Here is a 22,791-nt window from a genome sequence, read left to right as displayed (position 1 = left end):
CAGTTGAGGACTTGTGAGGCGTATGTTTCTCAAACTAGACACTCTAATGTACTTGTCCTCTTGCTCAGTTGTGCACCGGGGCCTCCCACTCTTCTTTCTATTCTGGTTAGAACCAGTTTGCGCTGTTCTGTGAAGAGAGTAGTACACGGCATTGTACGAGATCTTCAGTTTCTTGGCAATTCCTCGCATAGAATAGCCTTCATTTCTCAGAACAAGAATAGACTGACGAGTTTCAGAAGAAAGTTATTTGTTTCTTGCCCTTTAGAGCCTGTAATCAAACCCACAAATGCTGATGCTCCAGATACTCAACTAGTCTAAAGAAGGCCAGTTTTATTGCTTCTTTAAAAAGAACAACAGTTTTCAGCTGTGCTAACATAATTGCAAAATACTCTTCTAATGATCAATTAGCCTTTTAAAATGCTAAACTTGGATTAGCTAACACAACGTGCCATTGGAACACAGCAGTGATGGTTGCTGATAATGGGCCTTTGTATGCCTATGTAGATATTCCATAAAAAATCTGCCATTTCCAGCTATAATAGTCATTTACAACATTAACAATGTCTACACTGTATTTTGGATCAATTTGATGTTATTTTAATGGACAAAAAGTGTGCTTTTCTTTAAAAAACAATGACATTTCTAAGTGATCCCAAACTTTTGAACGGTAGTGTGTGTGTATATATATATATATATATATATATATATATATATATATATATATATATTACAGATGCTCACAATGTAATTTGGAAAGTGGTTAGTGGAGTACCAGTAACATTGCCATTGCCAGTAATCATCAGCACCTCCACAACTGACAGCAATAAGTACTCTAACAGCATTAAAGTGTATGTATGGTGGAGTAGGTTGACAATAGAATGATGATGACCTGCATATCAAGACAATATTTGGCTTCTGGGGCCTCTTCATAGCAGGTTCCCTCAAGTGATGCTTTGGGGTTTAGAAGGGGCCACCCCTTTTGACTGGTCCCCATCCTGCCATTGGCTCGTTTACATGCCCCCAGTCTCCGCTGGCCAGTTCTATTGTTGTATCAGTGTCCATTCATTGACCGGGATGTCAGCGGGTACAACAATACCTTACGCATAACTAATAGCCACAGAACCCAGCGAGGGCCGTTCTACAATAGCAAACAGAACATTCTCAAAGCAGCCTTGTCCAGAAGCCAGCCGTTCGCTGGACAGTGGAACTGAAACCGCGGAAATGTTTTTTTGAGATTTTGTTGGGATTTTTATTTAATACATTTTAAGGAGTGAAGCTCGCTATTAAAGCGTCGCTATAATAGTTAGACTTCAAACTAAAAGGGATTCATACTAAACCATGAACCAGACGAGGATTTTTCAGCTTTTTCTATTGGTGGTCATATCTTCAGGTAATGCTTTTCATATTTAAGCGCATGAATGTTCTAGCTTTGAATAGGTAATGATAGTGTAAGTCAAGTTAATGTCCTCCATGTGGAACCCACGGAATGTTTTGCTACTTGCATGTGATTTCGAAATGATTTGAGCATGCAGCCTCAGTATCTAATGTATTTGAGATGAACGCGAAGCCATGCGTCTTTAGTGTGCACCTGCCTCTCTAGCCTATTGCACTGCGTAAAAGCAATTATTTCCTTTCCTGTCGACTCCATCTCGTCTGTATATGTCTTCCATGAAGTCATTGGTGTCGATTAGGGGACATGTGTAGTTTGCAGCCTCTGGGATACCATGGGTGTAATTAGAGAAATCAATGGGGGCTGTTAAAGGCGCGCGTAAAGATGAATGGCCAAGTTGGAACCGTTAGGATTTTTACAACTGTGTCTTTGGAGGGAGGCCTTTGACCTTCAAGAATCATGTCTATAGTGTTATTTTGACATTATGCGTGGATAGCAGAATGGAGAGCCTTCAAAAAATAGAAAACAGTTTTGTTATTGATTCGGGAAAGGTGAAATACAGGAGCTTTTTTAAAGCGGTTTCCATTCCAATTTGTTTCATTAATTATGTGTTATCAGCACAAAAGTTGACATAAGTTTGATCACAGATTTCAACGGTGTGCTACCATGATGCACCATTCAGTCGATGCGTAAAGATACTAGCCTATTTTCTCTCCTTTTACGCACAAGTTTACTTCTCTGTAAGGCAATTTGGGGACAGGAACTCACGGTACTTTATCATGTCAGGCTTCATGTTATTGACTTTAGTCAGCTCCCACATTATTTTCTCTGATTACACCACTTAAGACAAATGAATGGCAATGGCTATCCATGAAACAAACTTTACATAATCATCACAACGATAATCCAATACAACCTTTCGATACTAACCTTGAACATGTTAGTACATTTTACTCATCCCCTGAACCCAACTATTGCCTCTCATGCATTTATTCCTTAATCAGGTATTGGCTGTTTAAGTCTCCATCTGATCCAAAACACTGTATCATCTTTTAACCAATATGTGCAGTTTGCAACTGTTTCCATAAGAACCACGTTTACACTACACATAAAGTGTTAAACTCAGGCAAAGAACATATCTGTAAATCCAATAACTGTAGGGTAGGAAATGGCGATGTTTTGGCTACCACCTGTGTATTGAAATCTCATCAGGGATATTTGGTCAGATCAGACTCATCTACCCGTCATGGTCAGACACAGGGCAGCCAGTTGCACTTGGGGTTAAACAATGATTGACCTCCTCACACCTTCATTTACATAAAGCAGACAGACGCTCTCTGTCTGTCCCCCCCATCCCCCACACACCTCATTTAGGGGTATGATGGTGTGTGTGGGATTGGGTGTTCAGTAATCCCCCTGCAGCTGCCTTATTAGATATCCCCTAAAACCTATGCACACACACACACACACAAACACTCTCCCCCAGCCTGCACAGACAGTGTTCTCAAAATATCAACCAGACACCCCTCTGACTGGGGTGTTAATCCCAAAGATCTACATTGAGGTGGAATCAGGGCCAAGGCTCTACCCTGCCATGAGGCCCAAAAGCTTGGCCCTAGTTCCTTCAGACTTATTTGCTCTCTGTGCCATAGCGTCATAGCCTTCCCTGGTGGCCTCCCCACTTCTTCACCTCTTATGTGGCTGGACCCATCCTGGGTTCATTTTTAACAAATAAGACTGAAGTTGGCTCATAGAAACAGTGCTGCTGGCTGTTATTGCTGTGTGTATGAGGGATAAGAACGTTCCCCACAGTTCATAAACTGAATTAATTACATGCATAGACCATGTAATATGCAGGTATTCAATAACCCTTTTTGACAGCAGTTATGAATGACATATAGTTTGTAGGTTGTACGTTTCAAGATGCATTATGTTTTATAGAACTTTAAGCAAGACCTAAAGTCCTTCGCAACACTGGCATTTTTTTTAATGCAGTATTGCAAAGCAATGTTGTCAGCAATGGTTGCTGCAACTTTTTCCATTGCAAATGAGAATAGTTTTATTATCTGGGGAAATGTAATCGGCAGGGCCACTTAGTCAATAAGATTGTTATTGCCTCGGCAATATTGCCTAAAACAAATTGCCTGTGTATCATGGGCATGGTGAAAGAACAATTTACACCACGGGTCTCATACATTGAGAGCAAAATTCTCCCAAGGTCCTCTGAGCTGGGATGTACAGAAACTGAAAATAACCATTGTGTTCATTATACAATGAAACCTTTTATAAGAGAAAGAGAAAGACACACTGAGGTTATTGACCTCAAGAATTAAAGTTATCAAGAAAGCCTGTAAAAGTGAATTCTGAGGACAGTATTGGAAAAACATGTCCATCTCTATCTACCAGTTTAAATGAAACAATACCGATGCCCCTTTTACTGAATAGAAACATGGAACAACCTTTGTTCTGGCATTGTTTTCAATTAAAGATAAACTAGACTTCCTGTTCTTGAAAGTGAAATCCATTCAATCAAATGCTGGTGGTCAATGAGACCTGATGTTGACTTCTTGACAGAAGCCACTTTCACAAGCAGCAGTACAAGATGACAATGTCAATATATTTTGGTCATCCTGATTCGGGTTGCGATTGCTTTGACAAAATGCACTCCACTGCATCTCTCTAATATGTTTCTGAGGAACTCAGGCCGAGGCAAAGGGAAAGCGAAGTTGGATCATTTCAGATCTTTCTTATTTTGATTGTGCTGTTTTTATATGGCCACAGTGTGCTGAAAAAAGTATATGCCTAACCCATTTACAGCAAACTGGGTGTGAGAAAAATTGAGGAAAGTGATTTTCTCTTTAATACAGACTCAAAATAAATGAAAAATATGCTTGGAGCATGTAGTTAGAACAAGTGTTAAAATACTGAAGAATTAATCATCACACTGTGTTGTCATTAGAATGTCTTGTCATTAAATAGGCTATTAAGGGTTGTAAAATGATGAATAACAGACAAGCTAAATATGTTATCTCAAAACTTTGCATAATGGATGCTTGGTCTGTTGCCAACATTGCCCACATTCCTACAATGCCACCCCTTGTAACTATTGGTCATTAAATGCCCCCTGCCCTTGCTGAACACACCCATGGGTGTGTAAGGAATAGCTTGTATTCGGAAGTGAATTGATTAGCGCAATGGGAAAAGGGTCTCGTGTTCACACACACGCTAATGCCAAATTGGCTGGCAATTAATGAAGAAGTGGCTGTTTAAACAATAGGAGAGGAGCTATGCTGGGAGTAGATCTGCTGGTGCACCATCGGCAGCCATAAAGAAGAGCGTGCCACGCAGCTAGTCAATGGGGGGCTGGGAGAGGGGTAGAGAGGGGAGTTTAACTCCTATTAGTGGGACAATAGGCCCAGCCCTGCGACGTCAGTCCCCAAATCCGCACAGCCCCCTGCCCCAGCACCCCCAATCCTCAATCCCAGCTGGGCCCAGAAATCAGTCCCCAATACTTATACAGGCCTATCTACCCCCCTCCCCTCCATCCATTATGCCTGCCTGCCTGCATGGGCCTAATTCAGTAGACATCATCTGTGCCTATCCCTCTGCTATGATGAAGAGTGAAGGAGGCTAGTGAAGGAAAAGGTGAAAGGAGAGAGGGAGAGCTGCTGGCTATAGCAATATCCACGGGTAATGAGACATGTTTAAGCCGATACCAGAGGGTCTTTCTGTGGTACGACTTGAGCTGCTAATACAACTAAGCCTTTAGAATTCTATGCTTATTATAGCATGGTTATTGATCTTATCCATTTCACCTAATGGAGCTTATCAACACTGTAAAAATGTGAGAAAGCACTGTGAATACAGTGAAGCGCACATAGAAGACGTTCATTTTCACTATGGTATCTGTCTATATCCAAAGTCGGCCTCACCCCTTCATGCAGGGGTTCCCAGGGTTAGGGAGAGGGGATAGTATGGGACGAGTCAATTAAGGATTCTGCGACACACTTGCAGAATCCCCCCCACACACACACACACAAAACATACAAACCGACACAGGGAAAAATATAGAGAGGACGCAACCAATGAAGGGATTTACTTGTGTTTGCCTTCTCTGCCTCGACCCTGAACCCCCTTTTCATCGTCCTGGGGGTCTTAGCCACCTTCACGCCACAGTCACAATGGAAACTGTGAAGTTCACTGCCAAGTCTGAGGCGACAATAAACAATGAAGGGACTGTGGTAGGGGGCTGCTTTGGTGACCGAATGCAAGCTGTCCTCCGCCCGGCCCCCTCAGTCCCCTCACCCAACTCTCTCATGACCTTTTAGGGGCTGGGGTCACAATCTGGGGCTGAGGGGTAGAGATTTGGGATTTTGTGGGGGTAGAGTGTGAGGGAAAGCTAGGGGGATGGGGCCGGGGGTCCCTCTCCTCAGTGTTCTGGATAGCCCCCCTTCTGCTCTTTATGAGCACCCAGATGGGTGGCGAATTTATCCCTGAACTTAACACTTAATCACACTCCGGGGCACAGGGGTGAATGCAGGGCTGCAGTGGTAAAGATGGGCTTTGCATTCTGACTGTGTGGAATACAGCTGGGAACTCATAAGGCACAGCTGAGCTTGGCTGCTTTTATTTGGCATACATAGATGATAAATAATATCATAATTCGCTTTATGCCTCTGATTTCAAGCACAAATGAAAAAAAAACTACTACTAAAAACAAATGATTAACGTTTCCTTCTTGAGCAACCCCAAAATAATGCTGTTTCCAGCACTCTCACCCCTCAAAGCCAACACAATTTGACATCAGTCTTAACTGTGCACTGAACTGCTTCCCTCGTAGTCCCTTACATTACACACTCTCTCTCTCTATCCCCAGCATGGAAGTCCCCAGATATCTCTAATCCAATATGTGCCCACAGAAGATCTGACATGCAGCTAATCCTTAGTTACCGTGACCGACATCTCACTCTCTGTACATCCCCAGCATAGCATCCCCAGGTATTCCATTATCCACTGCTTCCCCTTACATCAAATGTTAAGCTTGACTGGGTGTCTCTGGGTAGTGCAAGCAGTCGTTCTGAACTACAAAGACCTGGGGCCCAAGCTTCCCAGCTGTGTCAGGCAGTGTGACTTGGGGCCTGTCCTAAGACTCCAGGCGAGAGTGACTTAAGCTTGGACCTGGTCCTGGGTCATAGTATTGAAATCCAGAATTGATCTATTTTGCAAAGCAGATATGAAGGAGATTTCAAAATAAGTTATGTTTTCGAAGGGTTTGAGATTCCTTGTACTGCGGCTGCTTGTTTGGCATGCTTCCATGTGTGCATTGATTGTGTAAATTATGGACTTTTCCCCAGAATGGCCCATGCACTCATATAATATAAAGTTGTTGGAAGGTGCAGGTGATTGAGAATAATTGTATGTCAGTGATTAAAAGGTGTATAACCAGAATCTAAATGTAATGATCAGGTATCTACTGGAGCGAGAAGATATCTTCGTTTAGATGAAGATGCTTTAAGGATCTGTCCTGTGGATGCACAGCTATACTGTGAATAGACTGTAGTTTCTGGTTAGTTGTTATTTGTTACAGAGGGAGTCAATAGAGGTGGATTAATGGGAAAAGGGGGAGGGATTAAATGGAGTAAAGGGAGGCTAATTGGACAAACAAAAAAACAACTGGAGGCAGTGGAGATTACACAGCATGTGTTGGAGCAGAGCCAGGAGTTGGAGCTTAGACTGTGTCTCCCAGAATGGGCTGATGTGGGAGAGGGGGCTATGGGAGAGGACTATGGCGAGGATGGGAAGACTATGGATGGATAGGGAGAAGGAGTTAGGAAAGAAAGAGCAGCTGTCTGGCATGTTTTGGTGGGATGTTTGACGGTTGCAGAGGTTTGCTGTGGTCGGCCGTGTTAATGTTGTGTCTGGGTAGTGTGTATTGTTGTTCTTCAGAAGGGTCACAGGGTCAGGGGATCCAGACGTCACACGCTACAATTCCACAGCTCGCCACGTAAGCATAAGAGACCGAAAATCAACTGAACCTTTTCTTCGTCTCAGCATCTCTCCTTTTTATCTTGAACAGCTGGGAAAGGTGGATTGGTCTTTAGAATGGGTCAGGGGAAAGGGAGAGGGTTAAAAATCAAGGGGAACAGAAGGGGTATCGCCAAATGGTGCGTATAATTGGGGGACGAGCGTGTCGACGGAATCGGTGACGGGGTTCGGTGTAGTGTGAGAGATGGGGGTGGCATGGGAAAGTCACCTCCAAGCTCAAGTTAAAAAGGGGAGAGGGGGACAGGGGGTGCAGCAGAGTGGATGGCGAGAGGGGGGCAGATGTTCTCATCCGAGTGGGCGATGACTAAAGGGGACAGAGGGGGAAAGGGGTGTGTGGGGGGGCTATCACTAGTCATCCAACCAGACTCCATTGAAGTCATCCAAACTTGACCCCTAACCCCTCTCCCTCTCCCCCCTTCTTCCCCACTTCTTACATTGTTCAGGCGCTCTCTTGCATCAATGGCTCCATGGCATTCGGCACTATTGTAAGGCAGTTTTGGGAATTAATTGTGTTTGCGTGTGGGGGAAGGAGGGGGGGCACTGTGAAAGGCAGAATAGGATGGGGGTGGAGGTAACTAACAGAGCTATCAATCAGGCTGGAGGAAAGTCAAGTGCAAGTTCACCCTTCTGAAAACTACCCACACAGACTCCTCTGAAGACATTATCTTTGCTCCCCTCCCTCTGCGCTGTTGTTTCTCACTTTTTCAGTCCAATACTCTCTCTCTCTCTCTCTTCTCTCTTCTCTCTTCTCTCTTCTCTCTTCTCTCTTCTCTCTTCTCTCTCTCTCTCTCTCTCTCTCTCTCTCTCTCTCTCTCTCTCTCTCTCTCTCTCTCTCTCTCTCTCTCTCTCTCTCTCTCTCTCTCACTCTCACTCTCACTCTCACTCTCACACACACACACACACACACACACACACACACCCGTCTGGAGAATGAAGCTGTCACCAGTGCACACAGTGTGTGGTGCTCACCACTGAGAGAGGCAGTCCGACTTTTCACAGGGTCTCATTGTGGGGGTAGAGTTAGGGCTTCAGGCTGTCTGCTCTTGCTCAATGAATATGGCAATTTATCAGTGTGTGATTCCCAGCCTAGCGCTATAAACCCAGCCAAGGAGTAATCCAGCGTCCTCTTTTTCCCCTCTTAATCTCTCATTAACAACCCTGTTATTCAGCGGTAATTAAGGTGTTATTAAGAACACAAGGGCCTGGATTATGTCCAACATCTAGTTGGGCAGAGGTGCACAACTTGGTTTACAAAGTTTGGGCCTTTTTACGTTTTTTTTTTACTTAACCTTTACTTGATATTTCAATATAAAGGAGCTGTAGTGCAAGAGGAATAACGGAAAATACATTAAACAAGATACGAAATGCCAGTAGAGAATGTGTCGTAATGGTAGATTCCTCAAGAACTCTAATACACACTGTTTATTTCTTATAAATCAGAACCAGATGGCCGTATATTGTCGGTATTGGAAGCTCCTAAACTTGCTAACTATCTAGGAACTATATTTTACAATGGTGATCTAACACTGTGATATGTGCTTAAGGCACCACACGAAACCGATAGTTAGGTTGTTAACAGAGAATAATTTATGAAAAAAGTCCACTTAAATTGATGACTTGGGTGGCTTCATCAGCCATCTTTCAGTGTCTTCCTCCCTCCTCCTCCCCTCACCTTAATGTTGAGTGGGCATCGTAAAATGTGGTCTTCAATTCGTTCATGACTCTATAAACTGAGGAGCACCACCCCTGGCCCTTCTCTGCTTCTTGAGGTTAACATTATAAAGCCTGCAGGCAGGGAGAGATTGAACCTCTGGCCCTCTGAAGGCTCTGTACTGGAATCACTGATTGATTGGTGTAATAGTGTAATAGTAGGTGATAGGTCATATTCCTATGTCGGTTCAGTTTCAAGAGTATTTTGTGTGTGTGTGTGTGTGTGTATGTCATCATTATTATCATCCTCATTCTCATCTTCATCATTGTCATTTTTCAACAGCCCTCTCATCATTGTCCTCTTCTTCATCATCAACACCACCACCACCACCACCATCATCATCATCAGTGGTTCCATTCTGTCCTGAGGATCTCCCTTGTCATCTTCATCAGCCCTCTTACCTCCATCATCATCATCCTTATCATCATCTGAATGGAGGAGAACTTCAGCAGTACTTGACCTCCCATGCTCCTCTTCTCTCTCCCAGTGTTGGGCAGAGCCTCTGAGCTGGCCTTCCTGAAGGAGCCCAATGATGTCATCGCCGTGCGTGATCGGCCCCTGATGCTGGACTGCCAGGTGGAAGGGGAGGGGCCTATCTCTGTGATGTGGCGGCGCAATGGAGTGCCCGTTCCCACTGGGCCGAAGGCTAGCGTGTTGGCCAACGGAACTCTCCTGATCAAGAGCTTCCAGAAGAGGAGAGAGAGCAACGAGACGGACGCTGGGGAGTATGACTGTGCTGCCCAGAACCACTATGGCATGTTGATCAGCCGCAAGGCCAGGGTTCAGCTGGCATGTAAGTTACACACGCCGCAGACACCCACACGCACAGTCACATATACATATTGGAGTGCTCACACACACATTAGTAGTCATACATAAGACAGATGATACACATACTGTATACTGTAAGAGGCATGTGTTACACATTACATGGCATGCAGAAGTTATATGTAAACTCTTTGAAATGGCTAGCAAGCCATTGAAGTGAACATAGCATCTCACATAAACCGGCTCCCATGCTGGTCAAGACATTCTTTATGTGTGTTCATTAATTTGATACTGCCCATTGTGCCTTTAAATCATACCTGACTGCTTTAATCCTTCCTTCCCACCCCTTCCTCCATTATCTGACCAGCCCCCCAGTTGGGACTGAACATTAATAACCACAGCACCTCCCCCCACTCTAAACGCCCCACTGAGTGGACAACCTTTCATTCACTCACTCCCCTGACCCCTCCCTCTGGCCAAATAAAACCAGAAGTGGGCAGTTGGGGGTTGGGAGGTGCAGGGGGTTGTGGGTAAACCAACAGGATTATGGCTCTTGGGAGGATTGGTGGTGCTCCCCTCAGGGAAAGGGGTTACCATGGAGATTCACTTTCATTTAAGAAAAACGCCCTAACCGTATTGATTACAAAATCGCATAGGCTTAGAACAACTGCCCAACAACCTATCAGAAAGACCTGTCTCCAGGGACTTTGTTGTTTTTCGGGTTCTAGGACATTGAAAACAGTCTTGGATATGTCCATTTAAAATCTCTGATCTATTTTCTCTCACACACAGCTCTCCCTAAGTTCCACATACACCCAGAGTCCATGTCGGTGGATGAGGGTGGCGTTGCCAGACTGACCTGCCAGGTGAATGGAATCCCAGAGGCCAGCATCTCCTGGGAGAAAAACAGAACTGCTGTGAATACTGATGATAACAGGTAACACATGGACACACACACACACACACACACACACACACACACACACACACACACACACACACACACACACACACACACACACACACACACACACACACACACACACACACACACACACAAACAAACTATAATTCTCCTTTCCTGTATTCAGGTACACCATCCTACCCACGGGGATCCTGCAGATAACCGGTGTAAGGCGGGCTGACAGTGGTGTGTATCGCTGCGTAGCCACCAACATCGCTAACACTCGCTACAGCCATGAGGCCCAGCTCACTGTCACTGGTAAGAGAAGCTGTCCTTTCTGAGTCTGTATGTGTCTGCTAATGTGTTGTTACCATGCTGTGTTGTAATGTGTTGCTGCCTTGCTATGCCGTTGTCTTAGGTCTCTCTTTATGTAGTGTTGTGGTGTCTGTCTTGTTGTGATGTGTGCTTTGTCCTATATTTCTATTTTATTTATTTATTTATTTTTAATCCCAGCCCCCGTCCCCGCAGGAGGCCTTTTGCCTTTGGTAGGCCGTCATTGTAAATAAGAATTTGTTCTTAACTGACTTGCCTAGTTAAATAAAGGTTAACATTACATGTTTTATGCCCATAGGTTTGTGCATTTACTGATATCTGTATTTTTGCCTTTCACCATTTCCTGTATTCTCTCTCTCTCTCACTGTCTCTCTCACTGTCTCTCTCACTCTCTCTCTCACTGTCTCTCTCACTGTCTCTCTCACTGTCTCTCTCACTGTCTCTCTCACTGTCTCTCTCACTGTCTCTCTCACTGTCTCTCTCTCTCTCTCTCTCTCTCTCTCTCTCTCTCTCTCTCTCTCTCTCTCTCTCTCTCTCTCTACAGTGGCAGCTCCACGGATCTACAAGGAGCCGGTGATTCTGTCGGGTCCTCAGAACCTGACCATCACTGTGCACCAGACCGCCATCTTGGAGTGCATCGCCACTGGCAACCCTCGACCCATCGTGTCCTGGAGTCGGCTGGGTAGGGCTCTGCTCCCTCTCCATCTCTGTCCCCTCTCACACGCCCTACATCACCGTCCAAATCCTTCTACCACAGAGAGTATTGTCTTGTAACATCGATTTGTTATCGCTAACTGGTAAAATCTATTTGTTATTGCCACCTTTGTGACACCTTTTAGGATTACAGAAGTGACAGCAAACATACACATCATATAAGACTTCAATGTGGCCTTGGTAGTTGGACATTGACTGAATGCTGCCTTAATATTGTTGAGTAGTTCTGTGCTAAATAGATCATCCATGTTTGCTACAGATGAGACCTTCAGCTCTCTAACTCTACCCTCTTTCTCTTTATCTCTCTCTTCTCCTCCAGACGGGCGCTCCATCGGGGTGGAAGGTATCCAGGTGCTGGGTACGGGGAACCTGATGATCTCAGATGCCAACCTGCAACACTCTGGGGTATACGTGTGTTCTGCCAACCGCCCTGGCACCAGGATGAGGCGTACCGCGCTGGGCAGACTGGTGGTGCAGGGTGAGTCGTGGTACCCATCAATCTCACACCAAACACACTAGTATTAACCCTCAAACCCCAAACACACACAATGCAATATTGGCTTTGTTGATACAGCACTTTTCAGATCTCCCACCCCAATATGTATCCCCCACCCACCATTACCAGTCTCCAGGAAACCACTCAAGCATCATCTCAACAGACCGATGTCTCCCAGGCCTATGCTGAATGCCCCCCTAGCCCCTACCCCGAAAACACTCCTGTAGATCTGAAATGAGTTGATAGGTAGAAAAAACATGTCAGACATTCCACCCAGCCAATCAGGAGACAAGTTGAAGCTATTAGCATCTGGTTGAAACCTATGTGATCTTTCCAGATCTACAGAAGAGCCTGGGGGAGTAGGGGCTGGGGGTCAATTTGGAAATTCATCTCAAGTCTCCCTCAGGGGAGCACCTGTCTCTCCCAGGGCTTTGTTTTGGGTAGTAGAAATAGGGGGAGGGATGGGGAGATGGAGGGAGAGAGGTAATAAGCAGGATGGAGGATGGTGGGGATGCTGGGGTTATTTTAGGAAGGTCAGACTATATTAACCTTTGGTAGATTTCACCACGACCTTAAGGGTGAACTGACATCCCCCAACTCTTCTGGTCACCTTTGACCTCCTGGCACGGGGCCTTAGTGTTCTGCTATTGGCCAACATTTTCTTTTGATATTGGCGTTGATATTGGGCTCCAACTGGACAAAGATAAATGAGGAGATACCGTTTATTGGTGACTCTCCCTCTACTTCACCGAGACTTTATATACCTACCTCTCTGCTCTACCTATTTTAGCTCATAATACCTTGTTTTATACTATCGCATCTTAATGGTGGCTCATCCCACGGATTCAACTCACAATTATGCCTTCACAAATATAAACTCAGATGAACAGTCAAACACAAACACACTCACATTTGAGTTTCAGAGTGAGTGTGTGTATGTGTTCATAGTTGGAGTGTTTAGTCAGGTGATACTTTCCTGTACATCAGTAATACACTGCCAAATGGCACGGTAGTACACACATTTGTACATGTATAACGGTAGCTGGTGCTAATGGCTGAGTCTATCTGCTTGTCCTCGCCACCCAACTCAATCAATCAATATCTGCTTTCTGTGTCTTTCAAAATCGGGATCTGGCAGAGCACCCTTGCTGGGCTTGGTGAATATATTCATTCATTTATTGATTGACGTTGGAAAAAGGAACAAAGAGCATAACTTGATTTGAAAACAAAGATGTTAAACCATCAATAGGTTTGGAGGAGTACAATTGCAGTCAGCGTTCATATACAGATATGAATCTGTTTAGTTTCCCTTGCTTCTTCATAACTTGATCAACACATGTATGTATGTTAGTGTGGATAAAATTGCTGCTCTTTCTAAAACCTCTCATACAGTTAATGTGGGGGTAGATAACAACAATCCAGTCCATAATGTTAACACCATCTATAGCAGGAATTCAGGCTATACCCAAATAATTATATTTAACTCAATCCCTTGATATCTCACGTCAAATACCGTCTGCCTCAATGTGCATGAAAATCTCCCAAGTTCACTGATTCTACTTGAACTTGACCAGCCTTTACCTTCTGCAGACCTTTTCAGTCTTATGAAGTCAGGTTTAGGGCCAGTCTGGGCTGGCTTTGCATATTATGGGATGCCCTTTCAGACCTCATCTCCCTGGTTGCGTCTGCCTCCTGCCCCCCTCCCCAAACTAATTTGGGGTGCTGGCTGCTGGGGGTCATAAATTGGCTGCACCAGGGGACCACCTGACCAGGACAGATGCAGACCACAGTTAGACAATGGCTGCATAGCCACCATCTGTGGTGGCCATTAATGGACATTTTTGTAGGGTTTGATAATGAAACAATTGTAAGGGGAAAATCAAGTTTGAAATGTTAAAGTGGAACTTACAAACAAGCCTTCTAAGAAGCCTTTTTAAACTTCAAATAGACTACAAGTGCATTGCAGGAAAGTTTTTCTGCAACAGGGTGATCAAATTAAGGTCCTACATCTGTAGGTTGACAGAGAGAAAAAGAGAGATATAGGGAGAACAGATACAGAAGAAATTGTAAAACAGAGAACTGAAAAAAGATAACAAGATATAGAAACCAAATAAAACAGACAGTGCTAGCAAAGACCAAGTTCTGGAGGAGGGGGAGCAGAGTGATCATGCGAGAGTGAGGGATCACCTCTGACCTCCCACCCCTGACCCTCTCCCTGCAGGCCCTAAGGAAATTATGCATGAGATGGTTGGGGGTGGGGTTTTAGTTTTGGTGGTAGAGGGTGGGGCTATGATGGGGGTTTTGGTGCTATAGGCCTTTGATTGGCAGGCCTTGATAGAGCAGCGAGACAGTCCCCGCTCCACTTCCCTGGCTTGTGGGGACACTTGTCTTTGTCACAGCTGCAGGCGACAGACACAGGCAAGGCCAAGTTCAGGGGACAGAGGCCACCGAGTGCCAAACAGACACACAGAAGGGCTCAGGACACAAAGGGACACGACAGCCATTGTGTGTTTGCAAAACAGCTTATTCTAAGGGACGTCTATGTGTAGGCCTACAGGCCATTCCCATGGCTTCTGGTTAGCATCCTCATGCATAGAGAAAGCCAAGAGTCAAATTTCATTCACACCTTCTGAATATGTGCATAATATTCCAGGGAAGATAGGACAATTCACAATTGCCATGTGGTGTTTGATTGGGACCTATGTCTCGTGAACTTCCTCATGATGGAAGTTATGTTCGATTTTAGCCACGTCAAGGTCATCTCATTGTATTGTTCTGATTACACTGGAATCAGGTTTACAGAGAGGGAAGCATATTCAGTATATTTCTGGATGGTTCAGTATATTTCAGGTTTAGTTCTGTATGGGAAATGGTGTGAAACAGTTGAAAACCAATTAATGACTATGATTGGTTTTCATGATTGAGGACCTAAATGTGTGTGTGACCAGGAGGCTGAAGTCTGCTGTATTCAATAAGAGTCACAGCAACGTACAGGAACACAGAAAACTCTAGATAGTCCAGCCACACCTTTGGTAGGCAAACAGCCAGACAGAGGGACAGGCAGACCCACAGAAAAGCATTCACTGCAGGGTTCTCCTCTAGTTCACTGAAATAATAGGAACCACTAAACGTCATTGAAAGAACAGGGCTTGAATGCATCTCTACTCTAAATAAATGGCCTCGCCCAAGTTCAAATGTGAAGTGCACTGTAGCACAGGACAGAGGGATGCTAGAGGGTAGATTCATTACCCGAACTCCCACCAAATGCAGTAGTATGGAGCAGCCCCCATTCACTCTCACAATGGGAGCCATCTTTTTTGACCTCAAATGAGCAAACCTGCACCCTAACCCTAACCACAGTCTCCCTCCTCCCCCTCTTCTCTACCCCCTCGGTCCCTTCTGCAGAGGGGCAGGCTGGGACAGCTGGGGAGCTCTCTCTGCAAACAGAATGACAATGACAATCACCCTGACTGCCGTTCTGTCACCAGGCTCTCACACACATCCACCATTGATTGAGTGGTTTACTCTAACTCAATTTCAGCTCTCCACACTGCTGGAGCTGAAGTGAAATACACACTTATTAATTAAACACTTATTCTAGAATGTTTGGAGTACTCCTGTCAGTTTAGGCATAAGGAATTGGAAAGTTTGTTGCTGATGGAAATATCTAGAGAGCAGTCTATGGCAGCTTACTGTTTCAACTTTCCTTAAACCAATATTTGGCCATATGCGTTGCTCTCAGGTGGATTTCTGTTCGGGAGATGGAAGAAAAACTGTTAGGGAGATTAAAGGGGTTCCTGTGGTAATATAAAAACGTTTAGCACAATTTGTTGTCATATCCAAGTTCTGCTACCTTGGGAACCCTAACAGATATATATCTCCTCAATATCCTCAAATCTCCACAAGATTAAACCAAGCATTTCTGTTTATCTTTTCGGTACACAAGCTTTAGAGGCCCAGCTTGCGTGTCATCTTTTATTTTCCTGTCCCTTGTTAATGCAAAGAGATTGAGGCCCAGCGCCCTGGTTAGAAATAAAATCCATCCCTGCCATTGATTGATGGCCGCCCCAACCCCCCATGCCCCCAGCCCCTTCACGCCTACACCCCCCACCCCATCTCTTCTCCTCTTGGTCCACTTTTCCCAGAGTCCTGACAATGGATTTGTGAGCAGGCTAATTTTTACGAGGGGGGTGGGGGAAGTAGTAGATCAATGAGATGCATGTGGAGGGGGGCGAGGCCTCAGGTTTTTGCACACAGACATTATGCCATTGTGGCAGCGAGACTGCCTCTGTGCCCCACCCTGTGTCCCTCTCCACTCGGGTGTCACGAGAGGGACGGACAGGGGTGCCGCTTTAATTTGGGGACGAGATGCTGCTGTCATGGATCATGAACTTGATTTTGAACTCCTTGTTTTGGCATATGCTCAGTTGGAGTCCGAGTCTGGACCTTAATGTTCTTATCTCATTGGAGATGTGGTGGCTCTTCTTGTTTGTGGATTATTTGGGGATTTGGATTCAGAGGCAAACACTCATCCTGACCACAGAAAACACAGAACAGAATGACATGTCATCCTTTTCAAGTTCTTTGAGTAACATTCGACAATTTGAGCACAAAATATTGAGTGAACCCTAGAATTTAAATCAAGATTGTATCTCTCGTACACTGTCCATTATCCCAAACATGATTTTGGCAAATTTATAGCTGATCTTAGTCTCAGCCAGAATGGTCAGAATAATGTCAAGTCCACCTGTCAAGTGCATTGCTTAAACATCTATGCTGCCCTCTACTGTGCTTTATAGTAATTGCAAGACATAGACTACACTGCACAGCCACTGAGCCCCATAATGGCAAGCAGTGTCTCATCCTCTATTCATCTCCCTCCGCACCCCCTCTCATTTAAATGAAATTGAAATAAACTACATAATGTAGATATTGCCAAGCAGACTTTGAGACAATACAAGATGGTGGAACATTTCCTCACATACATTAATTACATAGCACGTAGCGAAATAGGAGAAGCTCACTCTCTTTCTTTTTCTATCTCTCTATTCCCAGCTCCTCCTGAGTTTTTGCAGTGGCCGCAGTCTGTCTCCAGACCAGCAGGGAGCAGTGCAGTGTTTACGTGTATGGCCCAGGGAGTCCCCGAGCCTCACCTCATCTGGCTGAAGAACGGCAAAATCCTGACGCCTGGTGACAACGTCAAGCTCACGAACAATAACAGGTACAGTAGTTAGTATGCTTTTACTCATCTAGACTTACTTTTAGATCTGCAAATATAAGATTCAAATGAAACATGAAGTAATGTTATTAATACATTCATTACACCATCATTATTAGTCACTCCAACTCTTAACAATATCCCCCCCCCCCCCACAGTACGCTGGCGGTAACGCGCATCACCACGGAAGACGAGGCTATCTACCAGTGTATTGCTGAGAACAGCGCTGGCACCAACCAGGCCAGTGCCCGGCTGGCCCTCACCCAGTCCACGGAGTTGCCAGAGGCCCCCCAGGACCTGACGGCCACAGCCCTGTCCCCCACCACCCTACAGCTCACCTGGGCCCAGCCTGCCCCAGAGGTCACCGACGGCATAATCGGATATGTGCTGCACATCCGCATGTTGGGCGGTAAGGAGGCTGTTATAATATAGTACAACTTCATTGTCCAAAGTGAATCGTATATTTTTGCTTTCTTATGTAATTCATATGGAGAATGTAATTTGAAAAAATCCTGACAGTTATGCGTCTAGAGCTTCTAGTAATACTCTAGTAGTACACAAGACTACCTCTTTTTAATACCTTCCTGTCGTAAGATGCAAAGATGATGACCTCACTTCCTATTTCCTGTCCCCTCCAGAGCCAGACAGCAGAGAGCTGCAGGAGGCTGTCAGTAAGACCACCTTTCAGCATGACTTCACCACCCTGGAGCCTGCCACCACCTACTCCATCTACCTCAAGGCCTACTCCCCTCTGGGAGCCAGCCAACAGTCCAGCACTGTGGCGGCTACAACACTAGGGGGTGGTACGTCATTTAGATGTCATGAAATGAGAGGAGATAAGCAGTTGCATATCAGAGTGCCTAATTTCTCATGCACCTATATTTGTATTTGTTCATCTCTTTTATTTTCCTCACCTTTCTATCTTTTACTGTTTCTGTAAAATCGTTCAGTTTTTCACATTTTGTTTGTTTATTCGAAGCCTTACTCATCTCTTTCCCTGTTCTCTATCTGTCTTCTCATGTTTGGAATTCAATTTGTATGTTAACCCGCTCACCCTCTCCATCCCTCCCCTCTTTCCCCTCACAGTACCCAGTTCTCCCAGTTTCTTCACCAAGGTACTGAACAAGACGGCCATGCAGGTGTTCTGGGAGCTGCCCAGTAAGTCGGGCAAAGTAGAGGGCTTCAAGCTGTCCTACCGCGAGGTCCCCCAGCCTAACTTCCAGGGGCAAGAAGCATTTCCCGGTCACATCAACACCCACACCATCTCCCATCTAGGTAAGTGATGAGGTAGCATACTACTAACCACTGTCACTGCAGGGTCTCAGATTGCAATGACTCACACAAAGCAGACATTTTCACAATGCAGAGTGCCAGTACTGGTACCAAAAGGACCTTTGAAATTGAATGAATATAACTGTGTATTAGGGTGTCGCTTTCTATGGTTGATTTTCCTAACTGGCCATCTCTCTTTCAGAACCCACTGCTGTGTATGAGATCCAACTGGTGGCCTACAACGGCAATGGGGACGGCACTGCCAACAAGCGTCTGGTTTCACTGGCTGAGACTGGTACCAGTGCCAAGACCAGCACCGGTGAGACACAAACACTGACCTTTAAGCTGATTTAGGATCAGGATCCTATGTATAACTGTCAGTGTAAAATGGTACTGTCAAACATACTACACCAGGCGGCGATGTGGAGCAATGAGGCTGTCTCGTCAGTATGTGTCAGGGGTACATTTAAAAAAAAAATGTATCCGGAGCATCTTACAGGAGCAATTCGAGTTAAGTGCCTTGCTCGAGGGCACATCGGCAGATTTTTCACCTAGTCGGCTCTGGGATTTGAACCAGCGAACTTTCAGTTAATGGCCCAACACTCTTAACCGCTAGGCTACCTGCCACCCCGTAGAGTTGCAAAGGAAGAGTATATTACTGGAAACGTTCAAAGTTTACCAGTTACCTACCAGAATTTTGGTAACTTTCAAGAATTGTATGTAATTTATCAAAAGAGATCTAGAGGCCTTTGGATACTTTAGATTATCACAGATGTCTGTAGTTATCGGTGGCCCTCTTTCTGGCAATATCACATGTAAAATAATTATGTAAGGTGATTTCAAAAAAATATTGCATGACAAAGCTGTAAAACATTATCCTAAGTATAAACCATCAACTTAGTGAATACCATTAGTAATACTGTATGATGGTTTCATCATGCAATATTCTTTCTATATTGTTTTTACATGCTTTTATTTATTTTACTATTTCAATATGTATTTGCTGTCAATGTTTTGGAATCAGACTGCTGGCAGATGTGAAAAAAGTCAATGTTGGAAGAGTTGCTAAGTTCATTGAAATTAATGCCATATTAGATGCTTTTTTTCATTAATTCAGCTTTTTTCTTTTGAACCATATGGTCTATCTGCTAGAAACTCATGGACAATATGGACACAGATATAATGAATACTATACATTAATATATATATTTGTAAGTTATTCAAGTATTCAGTAAATTACCAAAGTTACCATAGATTGCCATATGTTTTCTGTTAATTATCAAATTTTCTTTGGTAAATTACCAGTAGCTTTGCAACCCTAGTCAGAGGATAAATGTAAAAACATATACTCACCCTGGATAAGTGCGTCAGCTATATTATGAAAAGGTAAATGTAATATAATTCTCTTTAGTTCATCTTTTGGATCACAGAAAGAACATCTCAGTGTGTGTCAAGTATATACACAAGGACAGGGAATGTGTTTTTTGCTACTTCGGTTTTCAACTCTTTCAGGGTGTAATTAGTGCACAATATTTGCCTCATGATAATAAAGTTAAAGCAGATCGCTGTATCGACACCACAGATGGTGTGAGTCGTGGCACTTATGCGTGTGTGTGCGTGCATTTGTGCGTGTGTATGTGTATCCCGCTACTGTTTTTCCACTAACAAAACCCATTTTCGTGTGTATTTGTCCAGGTGGGCAGAGCCCATGTAACTGCAAGCAGGATGAGGAGGGGTCCATGACTGGCATTGTGGTGGGAATCCACACTGGCATGGCATGCATCATTTTCTGTGTGCTGTTCCTCATGTTTGGCTACCGCCGCAGGTAAGCAAGCACTTTTTGGTCAAATGTATTATGGTAGCAGAATATGTTTTGAATATGGTTTTAGTGTAATAACTTTGGATTTTAATATGTACATTGCTTTATTTATTATTGCCTGGATATTGAGTCACTTTGACTTGAGGACACGGGTCTCATTCCATGTTTGAATGCTTCTCTCCCCAGCTTCTTCTGCAGGAAAAGGACCCAAGATGGCTGGTCAGGGCCTCGAGGAGGAGACAGGAACCAGCGGGCTGGCCCACCAAAAGAGGGGGTGATTCGCATGCCCGAGGTCATTGAATTAGTGCCTCAGGTAAGGAGCTGTAATATGCACAATTCTACATCATACACACTCACAGTTCTAGCTTTCTGTGTCCTATGGAGCGGTTAGTATAATGACAACCATCCTTCTCTTTTCTGCCTGTAGAGATGTGACTCTATCACTGCTCCAGTGATGGTTGTTAAGGATCAAGCCCCCCCAGCACAGTGCCAAGTCCTCATCGAGCAGCCCCCACAATGCCAGCCTGGCACAGGCACCGGCTAAAGCACCCAAACACCACTCCACTTACCTCCCCCAACCCCAGTCCCCTTACACTGAGAAATGAATGGCTGTTCTATGGTTCCTCCACCTCACCTGCCCACCAACGCCTTAGCCATAGTCTGCCTATTGCAGCGTCCAGCCGTAGTTCTAGCAGTGAATGAGAGAGAGAGATTGAGAATGAAACTGAGAGTAAGAGATGATGTGTTGAGAACTTCTGTTGAATGTCCAATACCACAAAGGAAAAAAGGTATTTTATAATAGCTTCAAGTAAAAGTAGTACCAATGTAGTCATGAGTAACTACTGAGATGTTAACCCCATTTCTGTCTTGTGTCTTTTACACCAAAGCTGAAAGCCTTATTTTAACATTTTATTTTGAGTTCCATGGAAATGTATTGATAGCCATAGACGAAATGGGCACAGATAATTTATTATTCAAAATTACTCATTAGGTAAAATGCTGCTGGCTCATCTCTGAAGATAACTGCAATATTACTATATTCCTTATATTTTCTATGTGGTATTGGACATTGTGCATCTTCTTAAAACCAAAACCCATAAATAGCTTAATTTTATGTAATTTTAAGTTAATGGCCAATGGTGCCATTTTCAGGTTCTGATAGATATACTGAGGCCTTTCACCAGTTTGAACAGTGAACGTTGCTTTCAGATGATTAGATGTTGAGTTTGAGTCAATGGATGAGATAGAAAGTCTATCAGTCTTACATTGAGGCCAGTACCAAAGGGATTTCTCTGTTCCGCTTGTGATACAGTAGATGTAGTGAATGTTTTCAGTCGATAGGTGTTCTCTGGTTAGCTTCACAAGATTGTACCTCAGGGCTACGTAACGTGGTCTGCTTTAACCTTGCCGAACCTGTCACCGTGTTAGCCTTGAGGCGGTCCGGTGTCGAGGGATCACAGATTCAGCCATTCTTGTTCAACCCCCAAACTCTTTGTTAACTTTCTGCTCCCCCACCAAAACGTTTTACCTCCAAAGATAGCTACCTCAGCCTGACGAGAACGTCAGAGCTATCAAGGTAACCATTTTGCCTGTCGTGCTGCTGGTCAAGCATACCTACCTCAACCAAAAGGGTACTTCTGTGCCCCCTTTTCCTTTTTTGTTTTTGGGTGCCAATGCCAGTCCTGTGCCAGCTGCCACTCCTTGTGTTCAGAGGGTGGTACACTCTTTCGATTCCTTCCTGTCAAGAAAAGGAGGAGGCCTTGGATCGTGATTGAATGTCACTAGGCCCCCCTTCTACCCAGAATGTATCTGGTTGGATCTGTGGGTTTGCCAGTTCACTTATGTTGTTTGACATTGTATAATTCCTGATCGCCGATTTTCTGCTTTAATCGCCTGCCTGCTTCTAACCCTGCTATTGGGACTCAACACCTTGTCGAAACCCTGAATGTCTGCTTTAATTTAAAGCGGTTTATTCAGAGTTGGGTCACTTCAGCTACTGATATGCGGTATGGAAGCACATGGATATGATTCAAGTACATATTCTACCTCAGACTCAGCAGCTTCACAAACGGGTGATGGAGAGACAACCATCATTGATGATGTCACAACAAGCTGTCTCGG

At 44.5% G+C, this 22,791-nt stretch overlaps 1 protein-coding gene across 1 annotated transcript; it reads left to right on the top strand.

Annotated features, from left to right (window-relative positions):
* Positions 1–1,308: 1,308 nt before the first annotated feature.
* On the top strand, positions 1,309–21,440 carry LOC115177203 (immunoglobulin superfamily DCC subclass member 3-like). Its single transcript, XM_029737775.1, has 14 exons — positions 1,309–1,390; positions 9,634–9,939; positions 10,707–10,851; positions 11,006–11,148; positions 11,702–11,833; positions 12,185–12,343; positions 17,417–17,582; positions 17,738–17,988; positions 18,218–18,382; positions 18,666–18,854; positions 19,054–19,170; positions 20,547–20,676; positions 20,857–20,983; positions 21,098–21,440. The coding sequence occupies exons 1-14, from the start codon at positions 1,339–1,341 to the stop codon at positions 21,212–21,214; spliced, it is 2,199 nt and encodes a 732-aa protein (XP_029593635.1). The 5' UTR covers positions 1,309–1,338; the 3' UTR covers positions 21,215–21,440.
* Positions 21,441–22,791: the final 1,351 nt, after the last annotated feature.

Source organism: Salmo trutta, chromosome 37 (genome assembly GCF_901001165.1).
Source record: "Salmo trutta chromosome 37, fSalTru1.1, whole genome shotgun sequence".
Taxonomy (NCBI): Eukaryota; Metazoa; Chordata; class Actinopteri; order Salmoniformes; family Salmonidae; genus Salmo; species Salmo trutta.
This window is presented reverse-complemented; position numbering and strand designations above follow the sequence as displayed.